The 27,019-nt window shown below is 34.9% G+C and overlaps 3 protein-coding genes across 6 annotated transcripts in view; 1 reads left to right on the forward strand and 2 right to left on the reverse strand.

The window, feature by feature from the left end:
• The window catches only part of LOC107454343 (serine/threonine-protein phosphatase PGAM5, mitochondrial), a 46,376-nt gene that overhangs the window by 6,164 nt on the left and 13,193 nt on the right, over positions 1–27,019 (reverse strand). For all 4 annotated transcript variants that reach the window (XM_016071505.4, XM_016071506.5, XM_071178513.2 and 1 more), the window contains exon 4: positions 15,968–16,182. In XM_016071505.4, the coding sequence (XP_015926991.1) occupies positions 15,968–16,182 (215 nt within the window). The remainder of the gene's footprint in view (positions 1–15,967; positions 16,183–27,019) is intronic.
• On the forward strand, positions 12,447–15,465 carry LOC122268794 (uncharacterized). The gene is made up of 2 exons (XM_087166592.1): positions 12,447–15,120; positions 15,205–15,465. The coding sequence occupies exons 1-2, from the start codon at positions 13,392–13,394 to the stop codon at positions 15,423–15,425; spliced, it is 1,950 nt and encodes a 649-aa protein (XP_087022718.1). The 5' UTR covers positions 12,447–13,391; the 3' UTR covers positions 15,426–15,465.
• Positions 20,328–25,240, reverse strand: LOC147808106 (uncharacterized). The gene has a single exon (XM_087166593.1). It carries the CDS (start codon positions 21,540–21,542, stop codon positions 20,328–20,330), a length of 1,215 nt encoding a protein of 404 aa, XP_087022719.1. The 5' UTR covers positions 21,543–25,240.

Raw genomic sequence — 27,019 nt, forward strand, 5'->3', positions numbered from 1 at the left:
TCTGCTTTTTGAGTTTCAGATTTTATTCAAATTATTTCAATGTTACCTTAACAAAATTGTGCTAGAAGATCTGGAGTAGTTAAATTTCCACAATTGGGAAAGGATTTAGCTAATTGGATAGAAGAACAATGTGCATAAAACTCACACTTAGGAATTTGCATTTCTTGTTGAAGTTAACTTTTGAAAAGAACGAACGATAGCTAATACTATAGTCTTCAAAACATCGTAAAAGCTACACTTCAGCTTTTAAATTAAAAGTTGTTGCTAGAGCGGAACAAATCGGTAACAGAGCTGCTGCACGAGATTTTGAAGTCGATGAAAAATGTGTTTGCAGATGGCTAGCCAATAAAGATATAATTGCGAAGTTACCCCAGCAAAATCGTGCAAGAAGGTCTGGAGTAGTAAAATTTCCTCAATTGGAAAATGATTTAGCGAAAGGGATTGAAGAACAGCGAGAGAAAGGATTTCCAGTGTCTACAATCAAAATTCGTTTGCAAGCAAAATTAATTGCGAACCAGCTGGACATTCAGGGTTTTAAAGGTGGCCCAAGCTGGTGCTATCGTTTTATGAAGAGAAAAAAGATATCTGTCAGAACAAACACCACAGCTGGACAAAAACTTCCAGAAAATTGGGAGGAGAAAAAAAATGACTTCTTGAAATTTGTAAAACACCTCATTGATGTGGAAAAATTTTCTCCCTCTCAAATTATAAACTTGGATGAAACACCTTTGACATTTGATTGTTCTGCTAGCAGAACTGTTGACAAAACGGGAACAAAGAGTGTTCCAATAATGACTACTGGGAATGAAAAAACATTGTTTACTTGCGTATTAGCCTGTACAGCAGATGGGGAAAAACTAAGCCTGATGATTATTTTTAAGAGCAAAACAATACCAAAAGGCAATTCCCCCCCCCAACATAATTGTGAAAGCAAATGAAAAAGGTTGGATGTGTGAAATTATGGTAGATTGGCTCAATCTGGTGTGGAGAAGACGACCTGGGACTTTTTTTCGAAGCAAAGGTTTGCTTCTAATGGATTCAATGACTTCCCACCGTCTCGAATCTGTGAAAAGTAAACGCATCACTCACCATAATTCCTGCTGGCTTGACGAAAAAATTACAACCCCTTGATTTAGAGGTTAATCATTAATTTAAGGTAGAAATTCATAGTCAGTGGGGAAAATGGATGAGCAATGGATTGCATACTTTTACTAAAAGTGGAAAATGCACCGTGCATCTTAAGAAGAAATTGCCGGGTGGGTGTCTAACGCCTGGGAAAGGGCTGACGAAACCACTAAAACGTCCGGTTTTAAGGATGCAGGACTGGATTTTTGCTTAAAAAATGTTACTTCCTTAATGTCGGATGAAGAAGGTGATATAGAAAATGAACTAGATCATGAATTACAACGTTTGTTTGGTTCAGACAGTGAAGAATCAGATTTCGATGGTTTTGAATAAATATATGCTCAAAAATATTTGAAAAGTATAAATAAAGAAATGCTGATTTATTTTGTGATAAGTTTATTTTTTATCGTACACACATCCTCAACTTATGATTTTAATTGGTTATACATGTTTCTTCTGTAAGTAAGTATCATTCTCAATTCTTTCTTTTTGTGATAAGTATATATAAAAATGATGATAATATAATGAGTATACATAAAAAAAAAAGATTTATGAATAACTGTTTTCCAAGTATAGAATTTATGTTTTAAAGATTACTATTTTTTACGTGTATTTTCACGCATGTGATATTTGATAAAAATCGACGATCAATCGAAAAAACGAAAGTGCGGCCTTTATGACGGTGCGGCCTATAAGATGAAAGTTTACATTTTTAGCAATGTTTTTTGCAGGTGCGGCCTATTTACCGGAAATTACTGTAAGCATCACTTTAAATTCTTTCTTTTTATAATAAGTGTATAGATATATATAAAAAAGAGTGATCCATATTAACCGTTTTCTGATATAGATATAGTATAGATTTTGTTTTTAAAGATATAAATTTTTTTTTAATGTATTTTCACACGTGATACCTAATGAGAATCGATGTTGTGCTCACAGTTCCGCATTTATAAAGATATTTATTTCTTTTAACTATGAATAACTTTTAATGCATTTCAAACTTAAATTATGCATTTGAACAGTGAATCATAACCAAATTTTTAGGAAATACTTCATTGTAATTGAGTAAATCTAGTGATGTTTCATACTTTATTGTTGGCAATGAATAAAAAATGGAAAAGCGGTCTGTACAACGATAAGTGAAATTTCTATCGATGTTTTTCGCGGATACGGCCTGTACGACCTGAATCGACAGGCACTGGTTATAACCGGTAAAAACTGGCAGAAACTAAAACAACGTCTATATTAGTTCTAGTAATTGCTTAATGACATTTTGTTTCAGTACACTGAAAAATGTAACTCCATTTTAATTCATTGTTTGTAAATATACATTATTTTGTTTACATGAAATATAAAGAGTGCAGTACAGTGGGTGATCGGTTAACGAACATAATCCGTTCCAAGATTATGTTCGCTATCCGAATTGTTCGTTAACCGATCATCGATTCACCATAGACTTCTATGTGAAATCGATTAATTCGTTTTGGAGATCCAAAAAATTAAATTTTAAAAAATGTATAATTTCTTAGTAAGTTTCTTAAAAAATAATACATGCATACAGTCTTGCATATTAATCAGTCCTTTTCATTTTATGCTTATGGGGCGTTGAAGAACATGTCCAATGTCGATTGCTTTTCTCTCTTTCTCAACCTACTGACATCAGCTTAGTTTGGGTGCCGTTCTAAGACCATTGCTCTGAAATCCTCCCTCTCTTTCAAAAGATCTTTAATGGTAGATGTCGGCATTGGTCCTCTTTCGTCTTCCTCTTGTTCAGACATTTCGCTGTGTTTCTTAGTGTTCTTCATTCAAAATTTCTTGGAGTTCTTCTGTCGTCAGTTCATCTTCATGTCCCCATTATGAGTTCTTCTATGTCATCTACTATGCCATTCAACTCCAATTCCAGATCTCTAGCAGTTGTCAAAATTTCAGGTGACTCCCTGATCACCTCCGTCTCCTTGAACGAAGGATGGACACAGCTTCCGCCAAGCAGGAATCAACTGTCGCTGTGTGATTTCTGACCGCGCCTTTTGAATGATACGAATAGGTTCCAGAATGTCAAATTTTTCTTTCCGAAACTTTTTTAAAGTCATCGTTGAGGAGAATTGGCTTGCTTCAAAACACCGACAAAACAGCGCACGAGTGTACAATTTCTTGAAAGCCGCAATAACCTCCTGATCCATCGGCTGAATCAGCGAAGTCGTATTCGGAGGTAAAAACTGAACTGTCAGCCAGGGAAAGTCTGTCAACAAATTATCTTCAAGATCCTTTGGATGTCCTGGTGCATTGCCCAATAGCAGCAGTGCTTTCAACGGCAAATCATTGGTATCAAGGTAGTCCCTGATGCTAGGGGCACAAACTAGCCATTCCTTGAAAAGATACTGTGTGACCCATGCCCTCTGATTCGATCCCCACATTACTGTCAGTTTGCTCTTAGTTATGGAATTTTTTTGAATGCTCTGGGATTCTCAGAGTGCTAAACGAGAAGTGGTTTAACTTCATATCACCACTAGCGTTAGCTCCCAAAAGTAACGTCAATTGGTCATAGGTTTATGCCCAGGAACACTTTTTTCATCTTTCGTGATGTCGATACAATTCGGCATGCTCTTCCAAAACAAACCAGTTTCATCACAATTAAATATTTGTTGTGGACGATACCCTTCTGTTTCAATGAATTCTTGAAATTTGAGACAGTACTTCTCAGCTGCTTCTTTATCTGCACTAGCAGACTCACCATGCATTAATACATGTCTAATTCCAGACCTTTTTTTAAACTTTGTAAACCAGCCAGTGGTAGCCTTGAATTCTAACTCCTCGGATGACGAACCTGGAGTTTGTTCTCACAAATTTCTCTAGCCTTCTCTTGAATGATAGGCATACTAGTTACATCTCGTTTCATTTCCCGTTCATTTATCCAAACTAAAAGCAACCTTTCCATTTTATCATGGATGGCACTTCTTTGCTTCGCAGATGTGATTTTCGTTGCTCCTTCATTCTCTATAATTCAAGTTTCATTTAGTAATTATCAATACTAAGCATGCTTTAAACATTTCTCCTTTCAGTGATCTTATTTTGTATGCAAAATGATAATAAATGTTTCATATAAATTTTTTTTAAAGTCGAGAAGTGTTCGTTAGAATTCGTTTTGTTCATTTTCCGAAATTTTTTTTCTTCCTGAAAGTGTTCGTTATCCGAACACAAAAATCTTTCGTTAAAGTGTTCGTTAACCGATCACCCACTGTATATCAAATAAAGAATAAAGTAATGTATTAATAAATATAAATATTAAATATAAATATTTTAATTTATTATATTAAACTCTGAAATTCAGTAATTATTATCATTTAACTCTTAACATAACTGAATAGAGTTATTTTCAAATAGACATAATTTGCATGGCAACAATCCAAATTAATAGAATTTTACTCATCAATATTAACCCAGATTTTGTACCTTATGTCATAGCTTTGCAAAACAAATCGGCCCCATTTCCTGAAACTTATTTTTCCAGTCAAGTTTTGACAACTACCCCAACTGCTACATATTGGTCCTGTTTTAAAAACTATGCAATAGATGAAAGTTTCACAAATCTTGCTTGCTCCTTGATGGCAATGCCTGCTAGTTCTGCTGGACTTGTAGTATTATTCTTAATCGATAATGAATCGATTAAGTAAGATGATTATAAATTATTTATTATATGTTGGATGGCAACCGTCTGGATGAAAAATAGAACGGCTATGGTGAATAAATATTTGCTAACCTTCTGAATAAGTCTATCTTGTATTTAAAGCGATAAAACAACACTTCAGACTTAAGAGAATCTTCTCAAATTTCTCGTTCATGCGTAGCAAATTGAGAAATTGTTTAGGTTTAGAAACTGCATCAAAACTTGTCTTTTGTTATAGATTACTGCAGAGTGCAAACAATGTAATATTTGATTTTGAATGGTGATAATTTTGCAAATAAATTGTACTTGTTTAACGTCAAATTGTTTTTTCTATGAATTATCGATTGTATGCCAATCTCAGTACGTACTTTTGTCATTTTCTGAATTTCTGCCACAAATGTGGCAGAAAGGGGTTTCTGCCATGCCAGTTTTAGCTGGTTTCTATCAGTGGTTTTAACCACCTTGTCAGAAACTTGCCAACCTTGTGTACGATGGAGCGGCTTATCCACCGGAAATTACGGTGTCAGTTATTTTGTACATAATGCCTCTTAAGCATGTACATGTTAAGAGGTGTACATAATACCTCTTAATTAGTGCAATCCTATTAGTTAATTTTCAAAAAATGTTTTATTTGCTTCTACAGAATAAAGAAAAAGCATAGAAAGTTAAGTACACTTTTTAAACTGCATCTGAACTACAACATGAAGTGAAAAATAATTAGTGATTATCGTAGTTCAGGCATGCCAACTGCTTCAGTTTGGCCGAAATTTTTCTGATTTGCAACTTTATTTTCACTCGCTCCGCTCAACCCCGAAATACGCTGCATTTAAAAATGCTCATAAACCCTAAAAAAAAACTTGCCTCACTTAAGAAAACAGCAATTTCAATAGCGAACTACTAAAACATTCCTCTCACATGGAGACTCGTCTGCAAATAGGTCACACCCGGTTAACACACCTTCATTTGCTATTTAGAGAACATTCTCCTGAATGTCATACTTGTAATGTTCAGCTCACAGTTCACCACATTTTAATAACTTGCCCATGTTTTAACCAACAACGTTTTACCTTTTTTAGGAGTTCTATTTCATGTATACAGGATTTATTGAATGACATTCACCATCCTAACATTTTTACATTTTTAACAGTATATGAATGTTTTTAATCATCTACAATTTTGCTCAGTTTGCAAAAATCGAATCACCTTTGTATCATTTTACTCATTGTATTTTATATTGTATTCATACCTTTTAATTTGATATTCTTTATACTTTTTTTTCTGATTTTATAAACTTGTACCATTTTACCAATAATAATTGTAGAATGAAAGTGTTGTATGCACTTTCACCTTTGCTTCTAAACTGCTATAGCGTATTGTTTGGCCAGCATGTCCTCCTTTGGACATTGTGCCATTAAACCCTATATTCAGTCAATCAAACCTCTCGCTTAGAGAAACCCATGCATGCACAAAAGAGTGGAACAGCAGAGCTATCTCTTGTGAAGGAACTTACAAGAGTGCGAAATAATCACGTGATATGATGTCATAGCACACGTTAAAGTAAGGAGAAAATGAGCCATATGCACTAATTCTTTCAAAACTTATTTTTATGGATTAAGCAACATAGTGGAGTTCGTTCGATGTTTACATTTTGAGAGTGGCGATTCCTGGCATGTTTTTGGTTGTGAATTAAGAGAACGTTTATTGTTTTAAGATGCCATCGAAGCAAACCAATAATCAAGCATTCCATGAGGAATATACTAAACAATGGCAAGTTCTAAAAGGGTCTAAGAGATCAGAAAATCATGCTTATATAATATGCAATCTTGATTTTTCAATCGTGGCGGCTGCAACTATTGCAAACGCCATTTCAATAATGCTAATGCTTCAGCAAAACATATCAAAATCTGATAATAACGTTATTTGTGCGAACACATTATTTACAACATTTTTACTTGAACACAATTTGCCGGTATCAGCATCTGACCATGCAAGACTGCTATTTCAGAAGATGTTCCCAGACTCTGAAATAGCTAGGACTAAGACGGGAGCAATTATCAATTGTCTGGCAGAAATTATGACCAGTGAGCTAAAAGGAATTTAGAAAATTCCAAAATTTGCCCTGACTACTGATGGTAGCAATATGAATACTGAAAAAATTTTGCCTATTGTGATTTTTTTTTTTTTTTTGATGATGAATCAGTTCAAAAAATTACACCCCATCTATTGAGCTTGTTTAAGTTAGATGGTGATGCTAAAACATGTCTAGAGTATTGGATGAAAAGCTTCAAAATTTTTTAATTGAACAGCTTTTTTTATCGGATAATGCATCTTCAATGATTGGAGCTCATAAAGGTGTTCTCAAGTTTATTTTGGAAAAAAAAATCTAAAGTTAATTATGTGTAGGTGTTCTTGTCACCTCATAAATTTGGCCACTAAAAAAGCTTTTTAGGTAACTAGAGGAATTTTTTCAGTTGAAATTTTTTATTACTACCTGAAAAAAAATTCATAACGTATTGAAATGTTCAAAGAGTGTCAAAAGCTGTGTGGCCTAGATAATCACAAAACTTTAAAGTGTGTTTCTATTAGTTGTTGTTGACAGAACACCGGAGCAATGGGAATGATAAAAGACCTTTTTTGAAGAAAATGATTCTTCTCTAAAATGTAGAAGCATCAAAAAAAATTTGAAAATTTAACAAAACTATACCTGCTTTTTTTGCAGAATGTATTGCAAATATTCTGCAATTCTAAGTTAAAACTGCAGACAGATTCACCAATGATACACTGTCTTCAAAGGGGATACGAAGGGAGAGATTTAAATCATTGAGTAAAAACCTATTTCCCTAAGATTTTATAAAGACTATCTCCAATTAAAACCTGCAAAGTTCGAAATTCATGGTTGAAGTACTGTTGTCTAAGTTGTTTGTATTTAATGTACTGGGTCAAAATGTGTTTGATTGTTAAAGGTTTTTGGCACCTCGACCATACGGAAAAAAATAGACTTTCATGAGAGCATCAATAATTATTTTGTTCTAACTTAAAGTTGTTTCTTGCACAAATAAATTGAACTTATTTGAAACAACTTACATATTTCTGCCACAAATTCTTTTGTAATTGTAGAGCAGGGAACAATCTGGTAGTAACCATTTAAAGTATGGACATTAATGAAACTTCTCTTGCAAGTGTTTGGATAAAGTTGCAACCTATAAGAAATATAATATTCAGAGAGGCTGGGTAAATTATGCCCACACTCTGATAATGACTATAAGATCTAAAAACTGCTTAGTTAATTTACTGGTAAAACAGCCAATAACAACGATACCACAACATTAACAATTGAATAAAACTTAAAATCCGTCTTGTTTGGATTGAAATCTTTCCATTTTAAAGATTATTATTTATTTATTTTGAGATAGGACAACTATTACCATTAGCCAACCTCGCTTAAAGAAATATCATTGGTTTTATAATATTAGGTAGACTAAGTAATGGGTATGGTTATGTTTAGTTCAGTGTAATATGACAGGGATTTTTTATGCATTAAAATTAAATACAAACCGAATAACAAACCTCGTGATAACAAACCGAATTAGCAACTTCAACCCTGAAAAAATGGTTTAAAATTTTTTTTAATGCAGTTTAGAAAGCAGAAAAATGAAAGAAAAATTGCTAAGTATTAATAACCGATAACATTACTACTGATACAAATTATTAAGTTCAATGAGTTATGTGAACCTCTCATCCAATCATAACTAGTCCTTCAAATTTGTCATTGCTTATGCCTCGTCTTTCTCTTTGGAAACATAGTTCTCTGATCAGTTGTTCTTTTGAATTAACAAACGTTCCTTTCCTCAACAGTGTAAGACTGAAGACAATTAAGGATCAATTTCGGGCATTGGGAAGTGAATTAATTTTTTGTTTGTGCATGTGCTTAAAATCTTGATCACATTTCACCTGGTGTTTGGTTAATTTTTAATTTGACTGAAAATATTGACTTTGAAATGACTGGAGAAAAAAGAATAAAAAATATGGGACACTGTTCAACAAGACCTATACTGAAGAATTTGGTGAATTGAAGAGGTGGCATTACTCAACACATTGAGAGAGAAAAACATCAGTGAATGTCAAGAACTCTCACTGAAAACACAACACTTGGCTTTCCTACTATCCAGAACGATCTGGCTGAATGTATGTTTACATCATTTATTATAGAACACAACCCGCCACAAATGTGGCTGATCATGTTGGTCTCCTATTAGGGAATTTTTTACTGACCTTATTGAAACATATTTACATATTTGCGATATAGCAAAACTTGTTTTGGATACTTTAAAAGTGAATGAAATTCCTTTGGAAAACAGCGTAGCATTAGGTGCTGATAATGCACCTGTTATGGTTGGGAGAAGAAATGGAGCAGGAATTACGAAGGATATATCAGTTATTTTTGCAAGGATGTTTGTGCCATCTAATTAACTCAGCTGCAGAAAAGGGGGCTAATTGCATTCCTGTACGCATAGAGAAATATATTATTGATATATTTTTTTTATTTGCAAAAAAAAGCATTAAAAGAAAAGAAAAATTTAAAAAGTTTCAAGATCTCCATAACACAGAAATTAATTAGAAACGTGATAAAACATGTTTCTACGAGATGGTTGTCACTGGAACGTTGTTTATCTAGAATATTACAACATAGGGAGCCATTAACTTCTTTTTTTAAAGGAGAAAAAAAAGGATCGTCTTCTGTTGCCTTATCAGAATATAATATTCCAGAATTAAAGTAATCTACCCCTATATCAGAATTGGAATCTATTGATAAAAAGAAGAAAAAAAACGACGAATGATAATATTCAGCCTGCACCTAGGAAGCAAAGGATATGTTCTAATGCAAATTTAGGTTAACATTCTAAAGCAAGTAATATTCTTTCCAGAGTAGGAAGACTTTGTATGTTTTTATCGTCTGACCTTAACAAGGCATATGTAAACTTTTTGTCACATATATCTACAAAAATTCACATCCTAAGGCAATTGATGAATGATCTTTTTAAAACACTTTTATCCAAATACTGTGAAATCTTCCAAATCATTCAAGATAAATTTTTATTCAAGGAATAATCAAAAAGATTATGTTGGCCTAGTTGTGGGACAGACTACAAATAAAATTGTTGATTCTTTGAGTGATCAAAGTATGTGACTATATGCAGCAGAAATTTCCTCTAAATGATTAAGTTGTTAATTATGCGGAAGTTGCTAATATGGAAAACTTTGACAAAGCATCTTTTTCTAGAGTAAAATTTTTTATTGATTGCTTTCCAGGACTGTTGAAATCTTTAGGTGAATGTACAGTAGTAGATGAATTGCAGTCACAATTCAATTCTTTGCAGATGGAGGATTTTTTTGGTGCTGTTGAGAGTCAGAGCAAAGAATTGAATCTAAATGGGTAAAATTGTGTGCTGTGTTTAAAAATAAATATGATTTGTTTGTCTAAATTCATGTTGTCAATACCAAACAGCAATCCTGAGTGTGAGCGAGGTTTTAGTTTGGAAACAAAAACACACACACAGTTTAGACCTAGACCTAAAAATTTGGAGATGACTGTAAAAAATTTGGAGAACCTAATCACTGTTAAATCAAAATATTCAGAACCCTGTTTTAAACAAAAATTTAATGAGGATTTCTTGAAAAGTGCAAAATCTGCTACTATTAACAAATTTGCCAGTTAATTATGTTTGCTACGATTTAATTAAAAGTCTATTACTATATTTATGTATTTACTCTTATATTATATTTAATTAAGAATAAGTAAATCTTTCTTCAAAAACTATATACTTATTTCTATGGTAATGGTCTTTAACTACATTAGTTTTTGCAATAAATATATGAGCATTACACTTAATTCCTTTCTTCCCCCCTTTCCCTCTTATTTAGAAGTCTCCTCTTTTTTAATTTTCAGAGATTAGCAAGTTTCTCACATTTTTTGTTTTGCAGTATTTTGTGCTGTTAGTACCACTGCAGTTCTCAATTTCACATTTTGTGGGTAGAACTCTCCTTGAAGTCTGAAGTTTAATAAACATTGATAGTTATTCTCTCAATAGTGTGTATGTTGCACCAAGTAAATTGTATGTACTGCATTAAAGTAATAACAATATGAGGTAAAATGTTAAGAAAGAATCTAATGTATTGTTTCCCTTTAATTTAACAAATTATTTTTAACTTCAATTCATCCTTCTACAAATGATTTCGCAATTTAAACCAATTTTGACTAGTAAATTTAATCGATTGTTTACATTTACGTATAGTGTTTCAAATTATCATTTAGACGTTGATTACACAAACAACCTCAAAGTTCATTTGATGTTAAGTTTAATAGCCTGAAAAACTAGAACAGAGATCGCAGAAACATATCATCTGACCAATTATCTCTCATTCCAGGTTGGCTGAAGAGCATTTCTCATGAAAAGTGTCAATTTATGTCCAAAATTAAATTTCACTACTTTTTTGATAAATAAAACCCCTAAACATTTTTTTCCAAAAAATAGTCATGATTTTGCACTTAATTCATCAAAAAACATTTAATTTAATCATTTTTTACTCACAAGAAAAAAATTTTAAAGTTTCAAATATCAGATCGGTAACATGTCCCACCTAAGGATTTTAAACATGCAAACAAATCATGTGCATTTTATAATATCGTTTTGAAACACTGTTATACTAAAACGTATTTCATTTTTAACGCTCTGTTTATATTTTATTCGATTTTTATAAATATCTTCTCGTAATTGGCGAACAGACGCAAAAGTTTCTCTGTCAGATCGGTAACACGAACATATCAAAGCTATTTTCTGACTCAAAACTTTACTTCCGGCAGAGATACCACGTGATCGGAACAAGGTACGCAAGATGGATGCCGAGATATTCGCCATTTTTCATTACTGTTCCTGTTCCTGAAATGACAGGTAAGATTTTTTTAAAGTAATTTGATTACATGCGTACTTTTTCGTTGATCAGATCGGTAACGCACCCTGAGATGCGAAAATTTTATCGTTTCAAATGTTATTTTATATCATATACACAGTATTTGATTACAAAACAACAACAACGTGTTTTTACTTTTGGATGAATCAGATTGCCGATGTAAAATGAAGAATACTTTACAAATTCGTCAGATCGGTAACATTTAAAAATGCCCAATTTGTTACCGAAATGACGCCAGCGTTACCGAAATCTCAAATTTTTTTATTTTCTAAAGATATACTTTTTTATACGAATATTTTTGTTCGTAGCAATAAATTTTAATAACATTAGCTTATTAGGTTGTATTTTTTGCATATTTTATACCTTGCAAGGAAGAAAGTAATAAAAAACTGAGACAAATTGATGTTGCATTAATGGGGCCGCGAACGCCAACTGCTACACATTTGGCGTAGAAATTACGTAGTTATAGAGATTTCTACGTACTACACATCAGGAAACTAAAATTACGCTTTGTCGCAATCGTACGAATGACGAATTGTTTCCAACCCTTTTTTGACCGAACATATTCGATTTTGGGGTTTATCCTGCAGCTCCGATTTTTGATCGATTTCTTCCGATTCCCGGAAATTTAATTCAGGAATTTCCAATCCGTTTGCATCCATTTCATTGTCTAAATTATACTCTAAAATCATGTTTTTTCTTAAACTAGACAATGCATACATACTATCGTATTTTATTATTTCGTTTCCGATCAATTTATTAAAAAAAATTTGCATTGTGCTCAGAAATTTCAAACCCATCATCTAAATTTGTCCTGCTCCCTGGCTGATTATTCCCCCTCCTCCAAACTTTTTTTTTATTTTAACAGATATTAAAATCTTTAAAACCTTTTCAATGAAAAGAAAAATCTGCCATTATTAACTGGTTTGAAGTGACATTTTGTAATTGTCAAAAAAAAAAAAATTCTTAAAAAATTTTTTTAATTTAAATTTTTGATTTTTTTTTCAAAGTTAAGCAGCTGTGTGAAATACATATTTTCCTATTTACAGTGTCAAGAGAAGTTTAAACTTACTCTTTGTCGTGGAGATGTCTAAGAAAATCTCAAAAAAGAAGCTTAGTGAAAAAGAAATGGATGAAACGTGTTAGTGAACGTGTTAGAAAACACAGAGCAAAAATGACAGAAGAAAAGAAAGCTGAGAAAAAAGCAAAGGATCGAGAATACAAACAAAAAATGAAAGAGGCTGGAGTTATCAAAATATAAATGAATTATCAAATAGACAGAAGCGGATGAAGCGGAGACAGTGGAAAAAAGACTCTCGCAACTACAGAAGAAAACAAATTATGAAGAAAGAAGAAATAGTAAAAGAATCAACAACACTTGGAAGAAAAGGATCCCCAAGGGTACCAGCTGGGAGAAAAGTGGCCAAACGTACTTATATGAAAATGAGAAGAGATATTCAATCAATGAAAACTAAAATAAACAAAAAAGATAAAAACTTTAAGGAAACAAGTTTATCGCCTCCAAAACAAAAAAAATGTGGACCTTTCCCCTCGTAAACAAGTGAAGAAGATTGTAGGTAGAAAGAAAGTTTCACCTGCTATTAGGAAAAATTTACTTCTAAGTTATGCTCTTATGTCAGGCCTGTCAGATAAAAAGAAAAAAACCTGTCAAAATGAGAAGGAGAGACGAATGTTCAATCATATAATTTCCCTTAAAATTATTAAGAAATATAGAATGATTGGCCATCTGAAAAATATTATATCTTACCAAGAGTTCAGAAAAGGTTTAAAAATGAAAAACGTCTACTTCAAACGATCCAACAGAAATCAAAAAGAACGACTTAAACTGCAACAATCAGTGCACAAGTTTTTGGAGGAGGATATAAATAGTTGCATGGCACCTGGTGCAAAAGACTGCATTACAAGAAACAAAGTAAAACACCAAAAGAGATACCTAAGAAACACAATGCAGAATTTGCATAAAATGTTTCTGGAAAGAAATAATACAAAGATTAGCTATTCAACTTTTTGCAGATTAAAACCCTTTTGGATACTCAAACCAAAGGTAACCAGTAGGGATACTTGTTTATGCACAAAGCATGCAAATTTTGAATTTCTTTCGATGAAACTAAATTACCACCAACTTATAAAAGAAAGACAAGCGGAAGAATTATGCACCAAAGTTTGCTGCGATAAAAAAAACAAGGACTGTATGGAGAGAAACTGTAGTAGGTGTAAAAACAAGACTCTCCCAGTAACCTTAATCGGAACTTCATTAAAGGAAGAAGATGAGACATTTTATTACCAGTGGGTTAAAAAAAGAGAGAAGATAAAAGATAAGAATGGGAAGGACAAAGTAATTACAATTACAATTAAAGATAAAATTGTCTGCACAGTTGGAGAGTTAATCAGTAAAGCAAATATTCAAATTGAACCTTTTTTGAAGCACGTGTTTATCATGAGACATCAGTTTAATGCTGTCAAAAAAATAAAAGGTTCTCTCAATGCAAATGAAGTAATCGTTTTAATTGACTTTTCTCAAAATTATGCTTGTAAATTTGGATCGGAGATTCAGATCATGCACTTTGGTTCTAATAAGCCTCAGGTTACATTACACACAGGTGTTTTGTATCACAATGATGTACAACACTGTCATTATGATCCATCCAAGCTTGAGCAGGTTATATCTTTCTGTTCAGTTTCACCCTCCCTCCGTCATGATCCAAGTGCAATTTGGGCCCACCTCCAACCTGTATTAAAGTTAATAAAGGAATATCTGCCTAGTGTGGATACTATACACTTTCAAAGTGATGGACCAACTCCACAATACAGAAACAAATGCAACTTTTTTCTTCTAACTTATTTTGCCTCAGCATTTGCTTTTAAGGAGGTCACATGGAATTTCTCGGCAGCTGGGCATGGGAAGGGTGCAGCAGATGGTGTTGGTGGATCAATTAAAAATATTGCTGATCATGTTGTAGCTTGTGGATCTGATATACCAAACTCCAGTGAACTGCTTAAGGTCTTGAGAGAAAAAGAATTGAAAGTTAAGATCTTCGAAATTACAGAGGAAGATATTAAAAAAATAGATAGCTTTGTCAACATTTTATTGGAACCAATTCCAAACACAATGAAATTACATCAAGTTACTTGGAGTCACACGAAACCTAAAGACTTATCCCTAAGATTACTCAGTTGCTTCAGCTGCATGGGAGATGAAATTTGTAAGCATTTTGCACCAAGTCCTGCCACATTTACATTTCCTGAAGAAAATGTTCTTCACCAAAAAATTGAAAAGAAATCTACAAATATAGCTGTAGGTGATTGGCTAGCTGTTATTTATGACAATTTGTGGTATCCTGGTAAGTTTCAATTGAAGTTTTAACTAAGTGAAATTATTCAAAGCTCTTTAATTAAATTAATGAATATGTAAATCTTTTGTCTAGGTTCAGTAGAAGAAATTCAAGAAGATGGTTTTGTGCTGTCATTTATGCATTGTTCTGGAGATAAATTTTATTGGCCATCACCCGAGGAAAAATTTACAGTTCCTGAAAATGAAATTATGTGTATAATATCTGATGCACCACAACCGATCTCTAGACGCCATTTCATTATTCAAAATAAAAAAAAATATGATGACATATTGATTAACATTTTAAATTCATAATGTAAAAGTCATTGATCATGAAATAAAGTAAATGTGTTTATTTTGCTTTGTTTTTACAATCATGTTTTTTTTTTATGACTCAATCTTTTTCTTCTTTTTTTTAAGAAATGTATTTTTTAAAATTCAATTTGATTTTTTAAAAAATATTTTACATATAAAAGTCATTTTATACATATAAAAAAGTTTTAATATTACTTCTAATGAATACTGATGTATCAACATCAGATCCGTAACGCAAAGCATCAGATCTGTAACAGCTTAAAAAGTGACCCCCCTAGGGAGGGGGTACATGACTTTCTTCACCTTACCCCTGTTGTTTTCTTGTATTAACATCCAATTTTAAGTTGAAATGCACCATTATCTTTCTCCTATAAATTTTTTTAAAATGTGTAAATTAGACTATTAAATTGACACTTTCTGTGATAAATGCTCTGAAGTCCATATACACAAGAGAAAAGGTTGTAAAACTAGTGTTTACCCAATAAAGGCAAATCTTTTCAAAGATTATATATATAAAATTAGCTAAGTTATAATTTACATACCTCATATTCATAACGAAAACTTCCACTAGGAGGTTCATTAGGAATAGGACAGCCTTCTTCTAATAACTCTGATGTTTCTAAAGGAACGTCGAGGATGAACTTATGAATAATATCAGATGTTTCAATTGCTCTTATTAAAGTAGATCTAATCAATTTGTCGTAACTAATATTCAGATCTTTCAATCTTTTCCCAACAAGTTGCGCTTGCTCTCGTCCTAGAAATACAACATTATATTGGAAAAAATAAAATTTATAAATTTATCAAGTAGAATTGTAATATATAACGAATGCCCCTTGCCATTTATGACATCCCACAAACACATTATGTCAACCCACAAGCTGGACTCCTTCAAGAACAAATGCAGCACCAAAATGTACATAGCTCTGGCTGTATTTGAATTGAATTGAATGTAGGGTTTAGTGGCGCAAGGTCCAGATGAGGACATGCTGCGCCAAACAATACGGTGAATCCATTTAAAAACCTAAGTGCATACAAAATTTAATTCTAACACAATTATAATTGATAAAATAGTACTAGTGGGTGATTAAGACAAGATAATCTAATTAAAATCAGATAAAAGGTATGAATACAGTATAAAACGCACGAAGTGGGTAAAATGTACAAAGGTGGTAAGATATTTACAAGAGTGTATAAAACAGTAGATGTGTTAAGACTTTTATATGCTGTTAAAAATGCCAACGACACGTAAAAATGCAAAAATGTTAGGATGGTGAATGTCATCCAACAAATCTTGAATGCATAAAATGGAACTACCAAATAACTTTAAACGATGTTGATTAAAACATGGACACGTTATTAAAATATGATGCATTGTGAGAGGAACGTTACAGGTACTGCATTCAGGGGGAGGTTCTCCGAACAGCAAATGAAGATGCGTTAACCGGGTGTGACCGATTCGCAGTCGAGTGAGTTTAACGTCTGAACTACGCAGATGCAGAACAGGCAAATGGTCCAAATTGGTTTTAACACTATGTAGCTTATTGAGAGTTTGGAGATCCCACCTTTGCTGCCATAAAGATGTTATAAATTTTCGAACATGCAGTTTAACATCCGTAAAAGGCACAGATAATGGAAAGATATCAGTGGCAGAACCTGCACAAGAATCGGCCAGGTCGTTTCCAGGAATGCCAACGTGACTCGGCACCCAACAAAACATTACATGAAACCCATTTCTGTGGAGACTACATAGCAAATGAATAATAAGATCTAAAATTGGATGATTTTCACTGCGAATGTTATCCAACTGGCGCAAAACGCTCATACTATCGGAGTAAATACAATACCTCCGTGTAGACCTCGTGGAAATCAGTCTCAGTGCCAAAAGGATAGCAAAAGCTTCAGCTGTGAAGACTGAGCAAATAGCTGGGATTTTATAGCTATAGGTTTCATCAGCAATGACGACACCACAGCCAACGTATCCAGCAGATTTTGATCCGTCTGTAAAAATTGGTATGTATTCAGAATATTCGTTACGATGTTCAATGAAGAGTTGTTGGAAAATGCAGGGTGTAACATTGGTTTTACTGTACGACATAAATGGAGCAATAAATTGATATGGTGAGATGACCCATGGCGGTATGAGAAAGTGATCAACTGACTGAGATGGTAGTTCGCAGATATCAAAGGTCTGTGTGAGTGAGCGAGTGCGCAAATAAAATGGACGAATGTGTGAAGGTCTATTTACGTACAATCGCTCTAAATCTGATGATATCACATCACGGCGCAGAGGATGTGATTTACATGACATGATACGATAATAGTATATCAGAGACAGTTGCATGCGACGTAAATCTAATGGAAATTGATGACAAATAACATATAAACTTTCAACTGGGGATGTTCGAAATGCTCCAGAAGAAATACGCAAGGCAGCATGATGTACCGTATCTAAGTAACGTAGGTTAGAAGCTGTAGCCGAGCCGTAAACTACACATGCATAATCAAGCCGCGATAAAATCAGCGCTTGATAAATACGCAGTAAGGCTATGCGATCCGCTCCCCAAAACGTATTTGACAGCACACGCAGCATATTTAATTTCTGCTCACATCGTTTTCGCAATTGTCTGATATGAGGGATGAAAGTCAATTTACTATCGAAAATGACGCCTAAAAACTTTGCGTGTGGCACAACAGGTATAGCAATGTTACGAATGGTGATACCGGGATCATTATGAAGGGTGCGTTTACGACAAAAATTAATGCATGAGCTTTTAGAAGGTGAAAGGGTGTGTCCATTGTGGTCGCACCAGTCTAAAATCTTGTTCACTGCTAACTGCATTTGCCGCTCGATGACTCTCATGTCGGATCCTGAACATGAGATGTGCAGATCATCGACATAAAGAGAGCCAGAGACAGCAGGTGGCAGTACACGTAAAACTTGTGAAATATGAATGATGAACAAAATGACACTCAAAACACTGCCTTGGGGGACACCTTCAGTCTGGATATATCGTTGAGAAAAGTTGGATCCAATCTTAACGCAAAAATAGCGCTTCAGTAAAAAGTTTCTGATGAAAATAGGCAAATGACCTCAGAGACCCATTTCAAATAGAGCTTTGAGAATTCCATAACGCCAAGTTCGGTCATAAGCTTTCTCAATATCGAAGAAGACAGAGACAAGATGATTTCGCCGAACAAAGGCATTACGGATTCGCGTTTCCAGTTCTACAATGTTATCGATTGTGGATCGTCCCTTACGGAAACCACTCTGAAAATCTGGAATAACGTGATTTTTTTCGATATAGTACACAAGTCGTGCGTTAGCCATTCGCTCAAACGTTTTACCAAGACAGCTGGTTAACGCAATAGGTCGATAATTGATTGGATCTTTAGCATCCTTTCCTGGTTTTAAAATAGGTATCACAATTGCTTCACGCCAACCAGAAGGGTACGCTTGTTCAGTCCATATTCTATTAAATAGCATAAGGACATTTGACAAAGACGTCCGATCTAAGTGGCGGAGCATGTGATATGTGATACCATCAGGACCGGGACTTGTGTTATTAGCTCGAAACAGTGCTCTCTGCAATTCTGTAAAGTTAAAATCACAGTTATAATGAAAGTTGCGTCGCGTATGAAAGTTAATAGTTGTCCGTTCAGCATTTTGCTTGTAGCTTTGGAACGCTAAACTGTAGCTATCAGGTCTAGAAACCATTGCAAATGCCTCGCCAAGGATATTACAAATGTCAGTAGGGGACGAATATATGGTACCGTTTTTCTCAAACACCGGAAGATGAAATTCACGGTAAATACCATTAGCTCGTTTGACTCTCGACCAGACTTGTCTGGGAGAGGTCGTAGCTGTAATAGAAGAGACATAACGGCGCCAGGAGTCTTTCTGACTTTTGCGCCTCACTTTACGTGCGATGGCTTTGGCATGTTTAAAAGCTAAAAGGTTAGCAGTGGTAGGAGAACGACGGAAAATGCTCCACAAACGTTTCTGCTTTTTATGAGCAGCTGCGCATTCAGCATTCCACCACGGCTTACGATGACGAGGGAGAGATGCAGTAGTTTTTGGTATGCTGGATTCGGCAGCATGCATAATCACCGAAGTTACTTTTTCAACCGCTGTGTGAATACTGTTGTCAGTCACCATATCTTCAGTAATGTCAGCAAGTTGCGAGAATAGAATCCAATCCGCACGATGATAGATAAAAACTGGGGGTCTGGTAGTGATAGGAACACTAGATGAATACGAAATTATGATTGGGAAATGATCGCTGTTATGAAGATCTTCGTCGACAGTAAATTGGGAGAACGGTAAAAGTATAGGTGAACAGAAGGCCAAATCAATGCAATGAAAGGTCCTTGTGGGTTCATGAAAATACGTGTCTTCTCCTTGGTTCAGCAAACATAGGTTATTGTCTAGGATAAGTCTTTCTATTTGTCGCCCTCGAGCATTAGAGTCAGAGCTACCCCATAGCTCACTATGGCCATTAAAATCCCCAACCAAAATGAATGGAATGGGCAGTTGATGAAGTAATGAATTTAAATCGGCTTGAGCAATGGAAGTGTGTGGAGGTAAATAAATTGAGCAAACTGTAATCAAAATATTAAGGTGAACTTGAACAGCAATAGCCTGTAATGAAGTTGATAGCGAAAGGCGAGATGAAGGGAAACATGTGGAGGTAAAAATTGCAACGCCACCGGTAGGTCGATTACCATCAACGTAATCATTTCGATGACACGCATAATTTCGAATGTTGAAACTGTGAGAAGGAGATAAATGAGTTTCTTGAAGCATAAAACATGTAGGATGATATTTTAAAATGATGTCTTTGATGTCAGACTTCTTATTGCGCGTACTACGACAATTCCATGATATAAAAGAAATTGACATTATGTTTTAGATGTTGAAGTTATAACAGTCGGAGCGTCATTGAATAGTGACTCATCATCCGATGGATGCAGACTTATTTCATCTTCCATGGGTTCAAGATTGTTGGTAGTAGGTTTTTTTGAGTATTGATTAAATTTAGAGTCTTTTTTCTTGCGAGAAATTCCTGGTTTTTGACTAGGGGGGAGTTTTAAGTTCGAACACTGCTTATGAGCAGGCCGAGATCTTTCAGACGAAGTTGTTCTAGGTGCTTTCTGTGGTGGCGGAGATATGGATATGGATCGGGTGGTAGGTCCAGTGAAATTAAACAGTGGTTTCTTGTTGGTTTGCTGTGGAGTATCTGTTTGTGTGCTGACTGTACGCAGGGAAGTCTTAGCTGCCGCTGCATAGGACACTCCCGACCGAGGAGTACGGGCGGTGACTATACGGCGAGCTTCATTGAAAGTTAGATTTTGCATTACCTTAACAGTTTGAATTTCTTTTTCTTGTGACCATTTTGGACAGCTTCTCGAGTATGCAGGATGATCCCCTTTGCAGTTAATGCAGAGGGATGGCAACTCGCAAGAAGCATCGTCATGGTCAGAGCCAGAGCAACGGGCACAGGTTGGATTGCTTCGACAGGATGTTTTAGCGTGACCAAATCTTTGACATTGGAAACATCTCAAAGGATTTGGCACGTACGGTCGAACTGGGCAATTATACCAAGCAAGTTTCACAGAAGATGGTAACTTTGGTGTATTGAATGTTAGGATAAGATGTTTGGTAGGGACAAGATGACCGTCCCTCCGAATTTTAATCCTACGAACTGCGGTGACATTTTGATCTGCAAGGTTTTCAACAAGCATTTCTTCGTCATCGTTCTCGAATTCTGCTGCTGATATTACACCTCGAGAAGTGTTTAGTGACTTATGAGGCGTGACATTAATTTTGAATGAACACATAGATGTACAACTAGATAAAATGTTGGCCTGTGTCATCGAGGAGACTTCAACTAAGAGGTCACCTGAGCGTAATTTTTTCACAGAGGCGACATCTCCCAGTATAGAAAGAAGAGCCTTGTGAATAAGAAATGGAGATACTTTATTGAAAGAAGTATTCGGTACATTCGGATTCGTAAGAGCTACCAAGAAAAATCGAGCGTAATCACACGGTACTGAGGTTGTTCCGCTGTTTTTGCAGTGGTGTGCGGAACTGAACACCCTACTATTTTCGGCCATAGAAAATATCAATCACTTCAGCTACCAGCGGCACCACCCACCACGGAGTCCAACTTAGGGGATGCAAATAACAAATTAGTGCTGCCACCAATCCGCTATTTAACACCGATGCTAACCACTAGCTATACGCCCGCAAGCCACCCCTGAAGCAGCCTCCACCCTTAACGAGGTGCCCAGTAAGTGACGGCGGGCTTGACCCTAGCCAACAGATGATATTCGAGACTAGCCGATTGATGCACACAGGTCAATATGCACCTCCCGTTTACCTGAAGCACGGGCCAAAGCAGTGTATTGGGGTACCAGGATGCCCCTCAACTGCCAGGATCCCCTTTTCCAGGGACACGGGTCTCCACGCACGGCAAACACGCGGGTGGTCTCTTCCCATCTATGTCCAACACAACAGAGTGGTAATCAAACACAGATGACAAGCCCTTACCAGCAAATTTGGCAACCACGACAAGGGGGAAGAGAAAGGAGAAAGTAAGAGAAAAGGGAGAGGAAACGGAAGTGAGGATAGATCACTAGGGTACCCCGGGGCGTGACTCCCTGTATTTACCTAAAGAAGGTAAACCCCCTCAGGGGGCTCTGGCTGTAATTCCCGGAGGTCTCACAAAGAAACTCTAGCTGCTTGATCTTACAATCAACGGCATATTTATACAGGAAGTGAGATGGTTGTGGGAGAATTGGATGGAGTGGGACATCCAGTTCTTCACAAAAGCTGGCCACATAAATAGAACCTTTCCTTAGATACGTTTTATCTCACTAAAGTTTAGACTAAAATTCTGGGATTAAGTTTTGGGCCAAAATTTATGGGTTTAGTTTTTTGACTGATTTGCTAGGGAGCTGTTGTTTGGATGAATTTCTGTGTCATTCACTTTTACCTATTGTAGGTCAGTTGCTGCATTTCTCTTTTCCATTTAAGTTATTTTTTAGGTTTCCCATGTATGTTATGTACCTGTAGTTTCAGGTAGAAGAAACCATTAAGTTTAAGAGATTATGCAGTCAAAAATTACGAAAAACTATAAATCGTTTTTGATAAATAGGAAGTTCCTCAGAGGAACTGCATTCATAGGATTTGTTGTGGATAATGTACAAGCTGTGCTAGGAGAAAAATAAAATTTTTTGACCAATAAAAATGTAGTTATTAAAAATATTTAATTGTGCACAATTTCACTACTTCATAATGAAATACACAAATGCTAAAAATAATTTATTTCGGAGATAGGCCTCGTGTTATTGATTTATAACTTGAAAATTTAGTAGGAAGGCGTATCTAATGGGGTAGTGTATATAGTATTACTTTTTTTTCCTTTAAGAAATTTTTACTTTTTAGAAGCAAAAAGGAAATTTCATCATTTTTTTCACCTGTTACTAGTGCTTTTTATTTATTTTTTCACGCTTAATGTTACTCAAAAGAATGGTCAGCGCACCTGGAATTTTTCCCTCGCCCTACTTCCCCATTCTTTCCTGGAATCACTTTCTGGAGACCGCTATTTGCAAGAGAACAAAAGTCTCTATTTTCCTTCAGCCATAGCATCAGCTTTTGAGTGTAGGGAACGTGCGTGGAGTGGAGAAACATAAATCAGAAAGGAATGAATAAAGAAAATCAGGGTGGTACCAGTTGATGACATTCACTGAAAACAAAAGTTTTCCCTCCGCCCATTTTTTCCAGGAAATCATCATTCAGCCTTTGGATCAAGGTGTGTTAAGAAACCTCAAGTGCCACTACAAAGAAGATTTCCTAAAAAAATGATTGATTCATCTAATGAGGGGAAATCAATACAAGATTTCCAGAAATCCTTCAATATAAAGGAAGCTATATGGTTCCTTTACATATAAAGGAAGCAAAAGCCTGGAACTCAGTAACTCGCAATATTTTAATGCATGCATGGCGCAAGCTGATTCCTACATCAATATTTTTCGAAGACAATCTAGATTAATCGCTTTTCGAAGGTTTCAAACTTTCCACTGAGAAAGCCTAACAGAAAGAACTTTAAGAATACAGTAGGAAGTGGATCAAAAATGATATTTTCACAGAGTCTGAAATTGAGGAATGTTTTAACATTGACAACAATGTTCCGATTGTCAATGAACTGTCAGACGCGGTGATAGTTCAGACGGTTTTTAATCCCGGCACAGACAACGACAAAGTTGGCGAAATCGATGAGGAAGATGAAAACCAAGGAGCCTTTATTTCGAACGAACCATGTATCGAGTTGACGAAAGAACTCATTAAGGGGACGTAGAAAAAACCGTTTGTGGACGAATCTCACATTATGTTAATTTATAGATTCAGCAGTTGTTTATGCAACAATAACCAAATTTCCGTCAACAGAAAATGGAGGATTTTTTTTTTTAAAAAAATGCTGATATTTTTTTTTTCATTTCACTTTTTTTTCCCTTTTAATCTTATTAAACTTATATATAATGTGTGACTTAATCGTTTTTTCTTCTTTTTAAAACTATTTCTAAATAACTTTTTTTAAGTTAGGTTTGATAAACAATAAAATAAAAGGTGTTTTGAAGCGAATCAGAAAACCGCAAAAATCAGTTATCCGGAATAGCGATGGTCCTAATTGTTCCGGATAATCGGTTCTCTACTGTAACTTGTTTTTAAGTTATACATTTCAAATGCCTCTCATTAAGAGGAAAAGTTATACGGCTACGTTTAAGCTCTCAGCAGTTAAAAGAGCTGAAGAAATCGTTAATCAGGGTGCTGCTCGAGAATTCGATGTTGATGAACGGTGCATCCAGAGGTGGAAGTAGGAAAACGAAATATTATCTCAACTATCCAAGACTAAGCATGCTCAGTGTAATGACATTGTTTGATGGCATGGATTAAAGTCAAAGGGTTGTCCCGTTCCACAGTCTGGATTTGCATACAAGTGAAATTGATTGCCTGCTAGATTTCAAAGGAGAACCAAATTGGTGTTTCAAATTTATGACTGTAGAAGAAATGGGAACAAAATCTGTGGCCATAAGCCACGAAAAAATATCCTTTACCTGTGTGTTAGGATGCTCTGCAACTGGGTAAAAGCTTACCTTGTTGCTAATTTTCAAGAGGAAAACTTTACGGAAAGGTAATTTTCCTCAAGACGTGATAATTAGAGCAAATGAAAAGGGGTGTATGTGCAAGGATATAATGCTACAGTGGCTGGACTTGGGTATCGGAAGCACAAAGGTGTTTTTCTCCAACCACACGGATTATTGACCCTCGACTCGCTGCACTCCCATAAATTATTTTCGGATCACTTTCGTTGTACTGTGAAGTGATGTCAATATCAGCAACTTCGAATCGGAGTTGTTTTTATGTGTGAGCGTTCATTTTTCTACCTAGCTTATTCGGAAGAATTTACGGGAATCATTGCTTCTAAAAAAGGAATGAATTATGCCTTCTGCACGTTTTGTTCTGTGGATTTTTCAATCATGCATAAAGGCAAAGGTGACATATCTGCTCACGTTTCAAGACAGAAACATGTAGATAATCAGAGGATATGACCAGAAAATAAAAAAATTGATTTTTCTGTGAAAAAAAATTACAATTCCGCGATCCGCGCTCTTTACATCATTTATTGTGGAACATAACATTCCCATCAATGTTGCCGACCATGTTGGTCTCCTACTGCAGAATATTTTCCCAGATAGCAAGATTGCAAAAGAGTATAGCTGTGCGAGGACAAAAACAGCGATTGTTGGGGAAATGGCTAGATCCAACAAATCGGAAATTACTGATCTGCTAAAAAGCAACGTGTTTTCAATTTCTACTGATGGAAGCAACAAGGGAAGCAGCAAATTGTTTCCAATTGTTGCTACTTTCTATGATGAAAAGAAAACACTGACATGTTTGATATCTGCGCCTGTTTTGGAGGGAGATGCCACTGGAGTAAATATATCTAAACTCATTTTAGATACTTTAACTTCTAGTGAAATACCTTTGGCAAATCGTTTAGCTTTAGGTGTGGATAATGCTCCTGTGATGACAGGGGAAAAAAATAGAGTGGCAGGAATCTTTACTAAAGACATTTCAGACTTATTTGAGCAAGGATGCCTATGCCATCTCTTAAACTTGGCAGATGAAAAGGGGGCAAAGTGCTTGCCAATAAATATAGAGGAATATATTGCGGACATATTTTTTTATTTAGAAAAGAGTAAAAAGCGCAAGGAGCGTCTTAAAAAATTCCAAGAATTGCATAATACTGAAGTATGAAAAATGTTGCTACTTGATGGTTGTCGATTGGACGTTGTCTGTCAAGAATTTTACAACAATGGGAACCACTTACTTCTTTTTTTAAACTACAAAAATCTTGTGAATTCACAAGATTTTCATGCTTATTTTTTGGATCTTGATATTAAAATTCTTAAAAACAATAAAATTTTTATTGGTGTTTATGATAAATGAAAAGTTTTTTAATTTATTTTGTTTTTGGTCAAATATTAAGATTTAAATTTATTTGTAACAACCGAACAGATTTTTTATCAGCTGTTGGGAATTTAAAAATTAGTCTGAAGAAAAATAAATTTCCTTTTAATTTCAATAATTTTGATATCTTGATTAAAAATATTTTAAACACTTTATATTAGTTTGGCCGCATTGAAGCCTGCATAAACAGGCCTATGCGATGAGCACTAAGGATTTCATTTTCCAAAGCAGATGGCAGCACTTGGATTTTTATTGCTCATTGATTAAATGTTTTACTTTTCCGGAATTCCTTCACAGGTGTCAGCACTTGAATTTTTTTCTCTTACTGATTCAGAATTTTTGATATTGTCACTTTTATTAACTGAAACTCTGCTACTTTGCTTAGATTTATTTATATTGTGCTTTAAGGAGACATTTCATTCAAATTTTGATTTAAAATTTGTACCTTTTAGGTGTGATTCTTTTTCAAATTTATAGATATTAATTTGTGGTAAAAGTTTTTTTTTCCTTGTCTTTTCATGAAGGGGCCTCGGGGCACCGTTAAATCCACTAACAATAGAAAGGCTCCTGTGTGTTTGCAGGCAGTGTGTGCCCTGATGAGGTAGTGTTCTGCAAACACACATTTATATATTATATTTTATTTTCAATTATTAAGAATTTATGTCTTATCTCTAGGTTATGGATTTCGCATCTCTTCTACCAATGAGGGAAGGAATCCAGCTTCTGTTGCGAGAGCACTTCTCGTTACCACACGACTTCCTGTTTGCCGACGCGAAAGAAAACGTTGAAAGAAAGTGGCATGTGTAAAAACGAAATAGTGGTTGATTTATGGTAGGAAATTTATTTTATTATTCGATAAATCTTTTTAATTTATTATGGCTGTGCGAGAAAAATACAAACAAGCCCATAAGGAATCTTATTCACTTGAATTTCTATTTATTTCTAGATCGAATCTTGGAGTACATGATGTACGTTGCAACGCACATAAAAATGACTTTAGCAGTGCACATTGTGGTAACCGACAAAACACCAGAAAAACAAAGAATATTTCTGTTCA

This window comes from Parasteatoda tepidariorum, chromosome 6, assembly GCF_982258835.1.
Source record: "Parasteatoda tepidariorum strain Cologne lab strain chromosome 6, Ptep-v5.0, whole genome shotgun sequence".
NCBI classification, from domain to species: domain Eukaryota; kingdom Metazoa; phylum Arthropoda; class Arachnida; order Araneae; family Theridiidae; genus Parasteatoda; species Parasteatoda tepidariorum.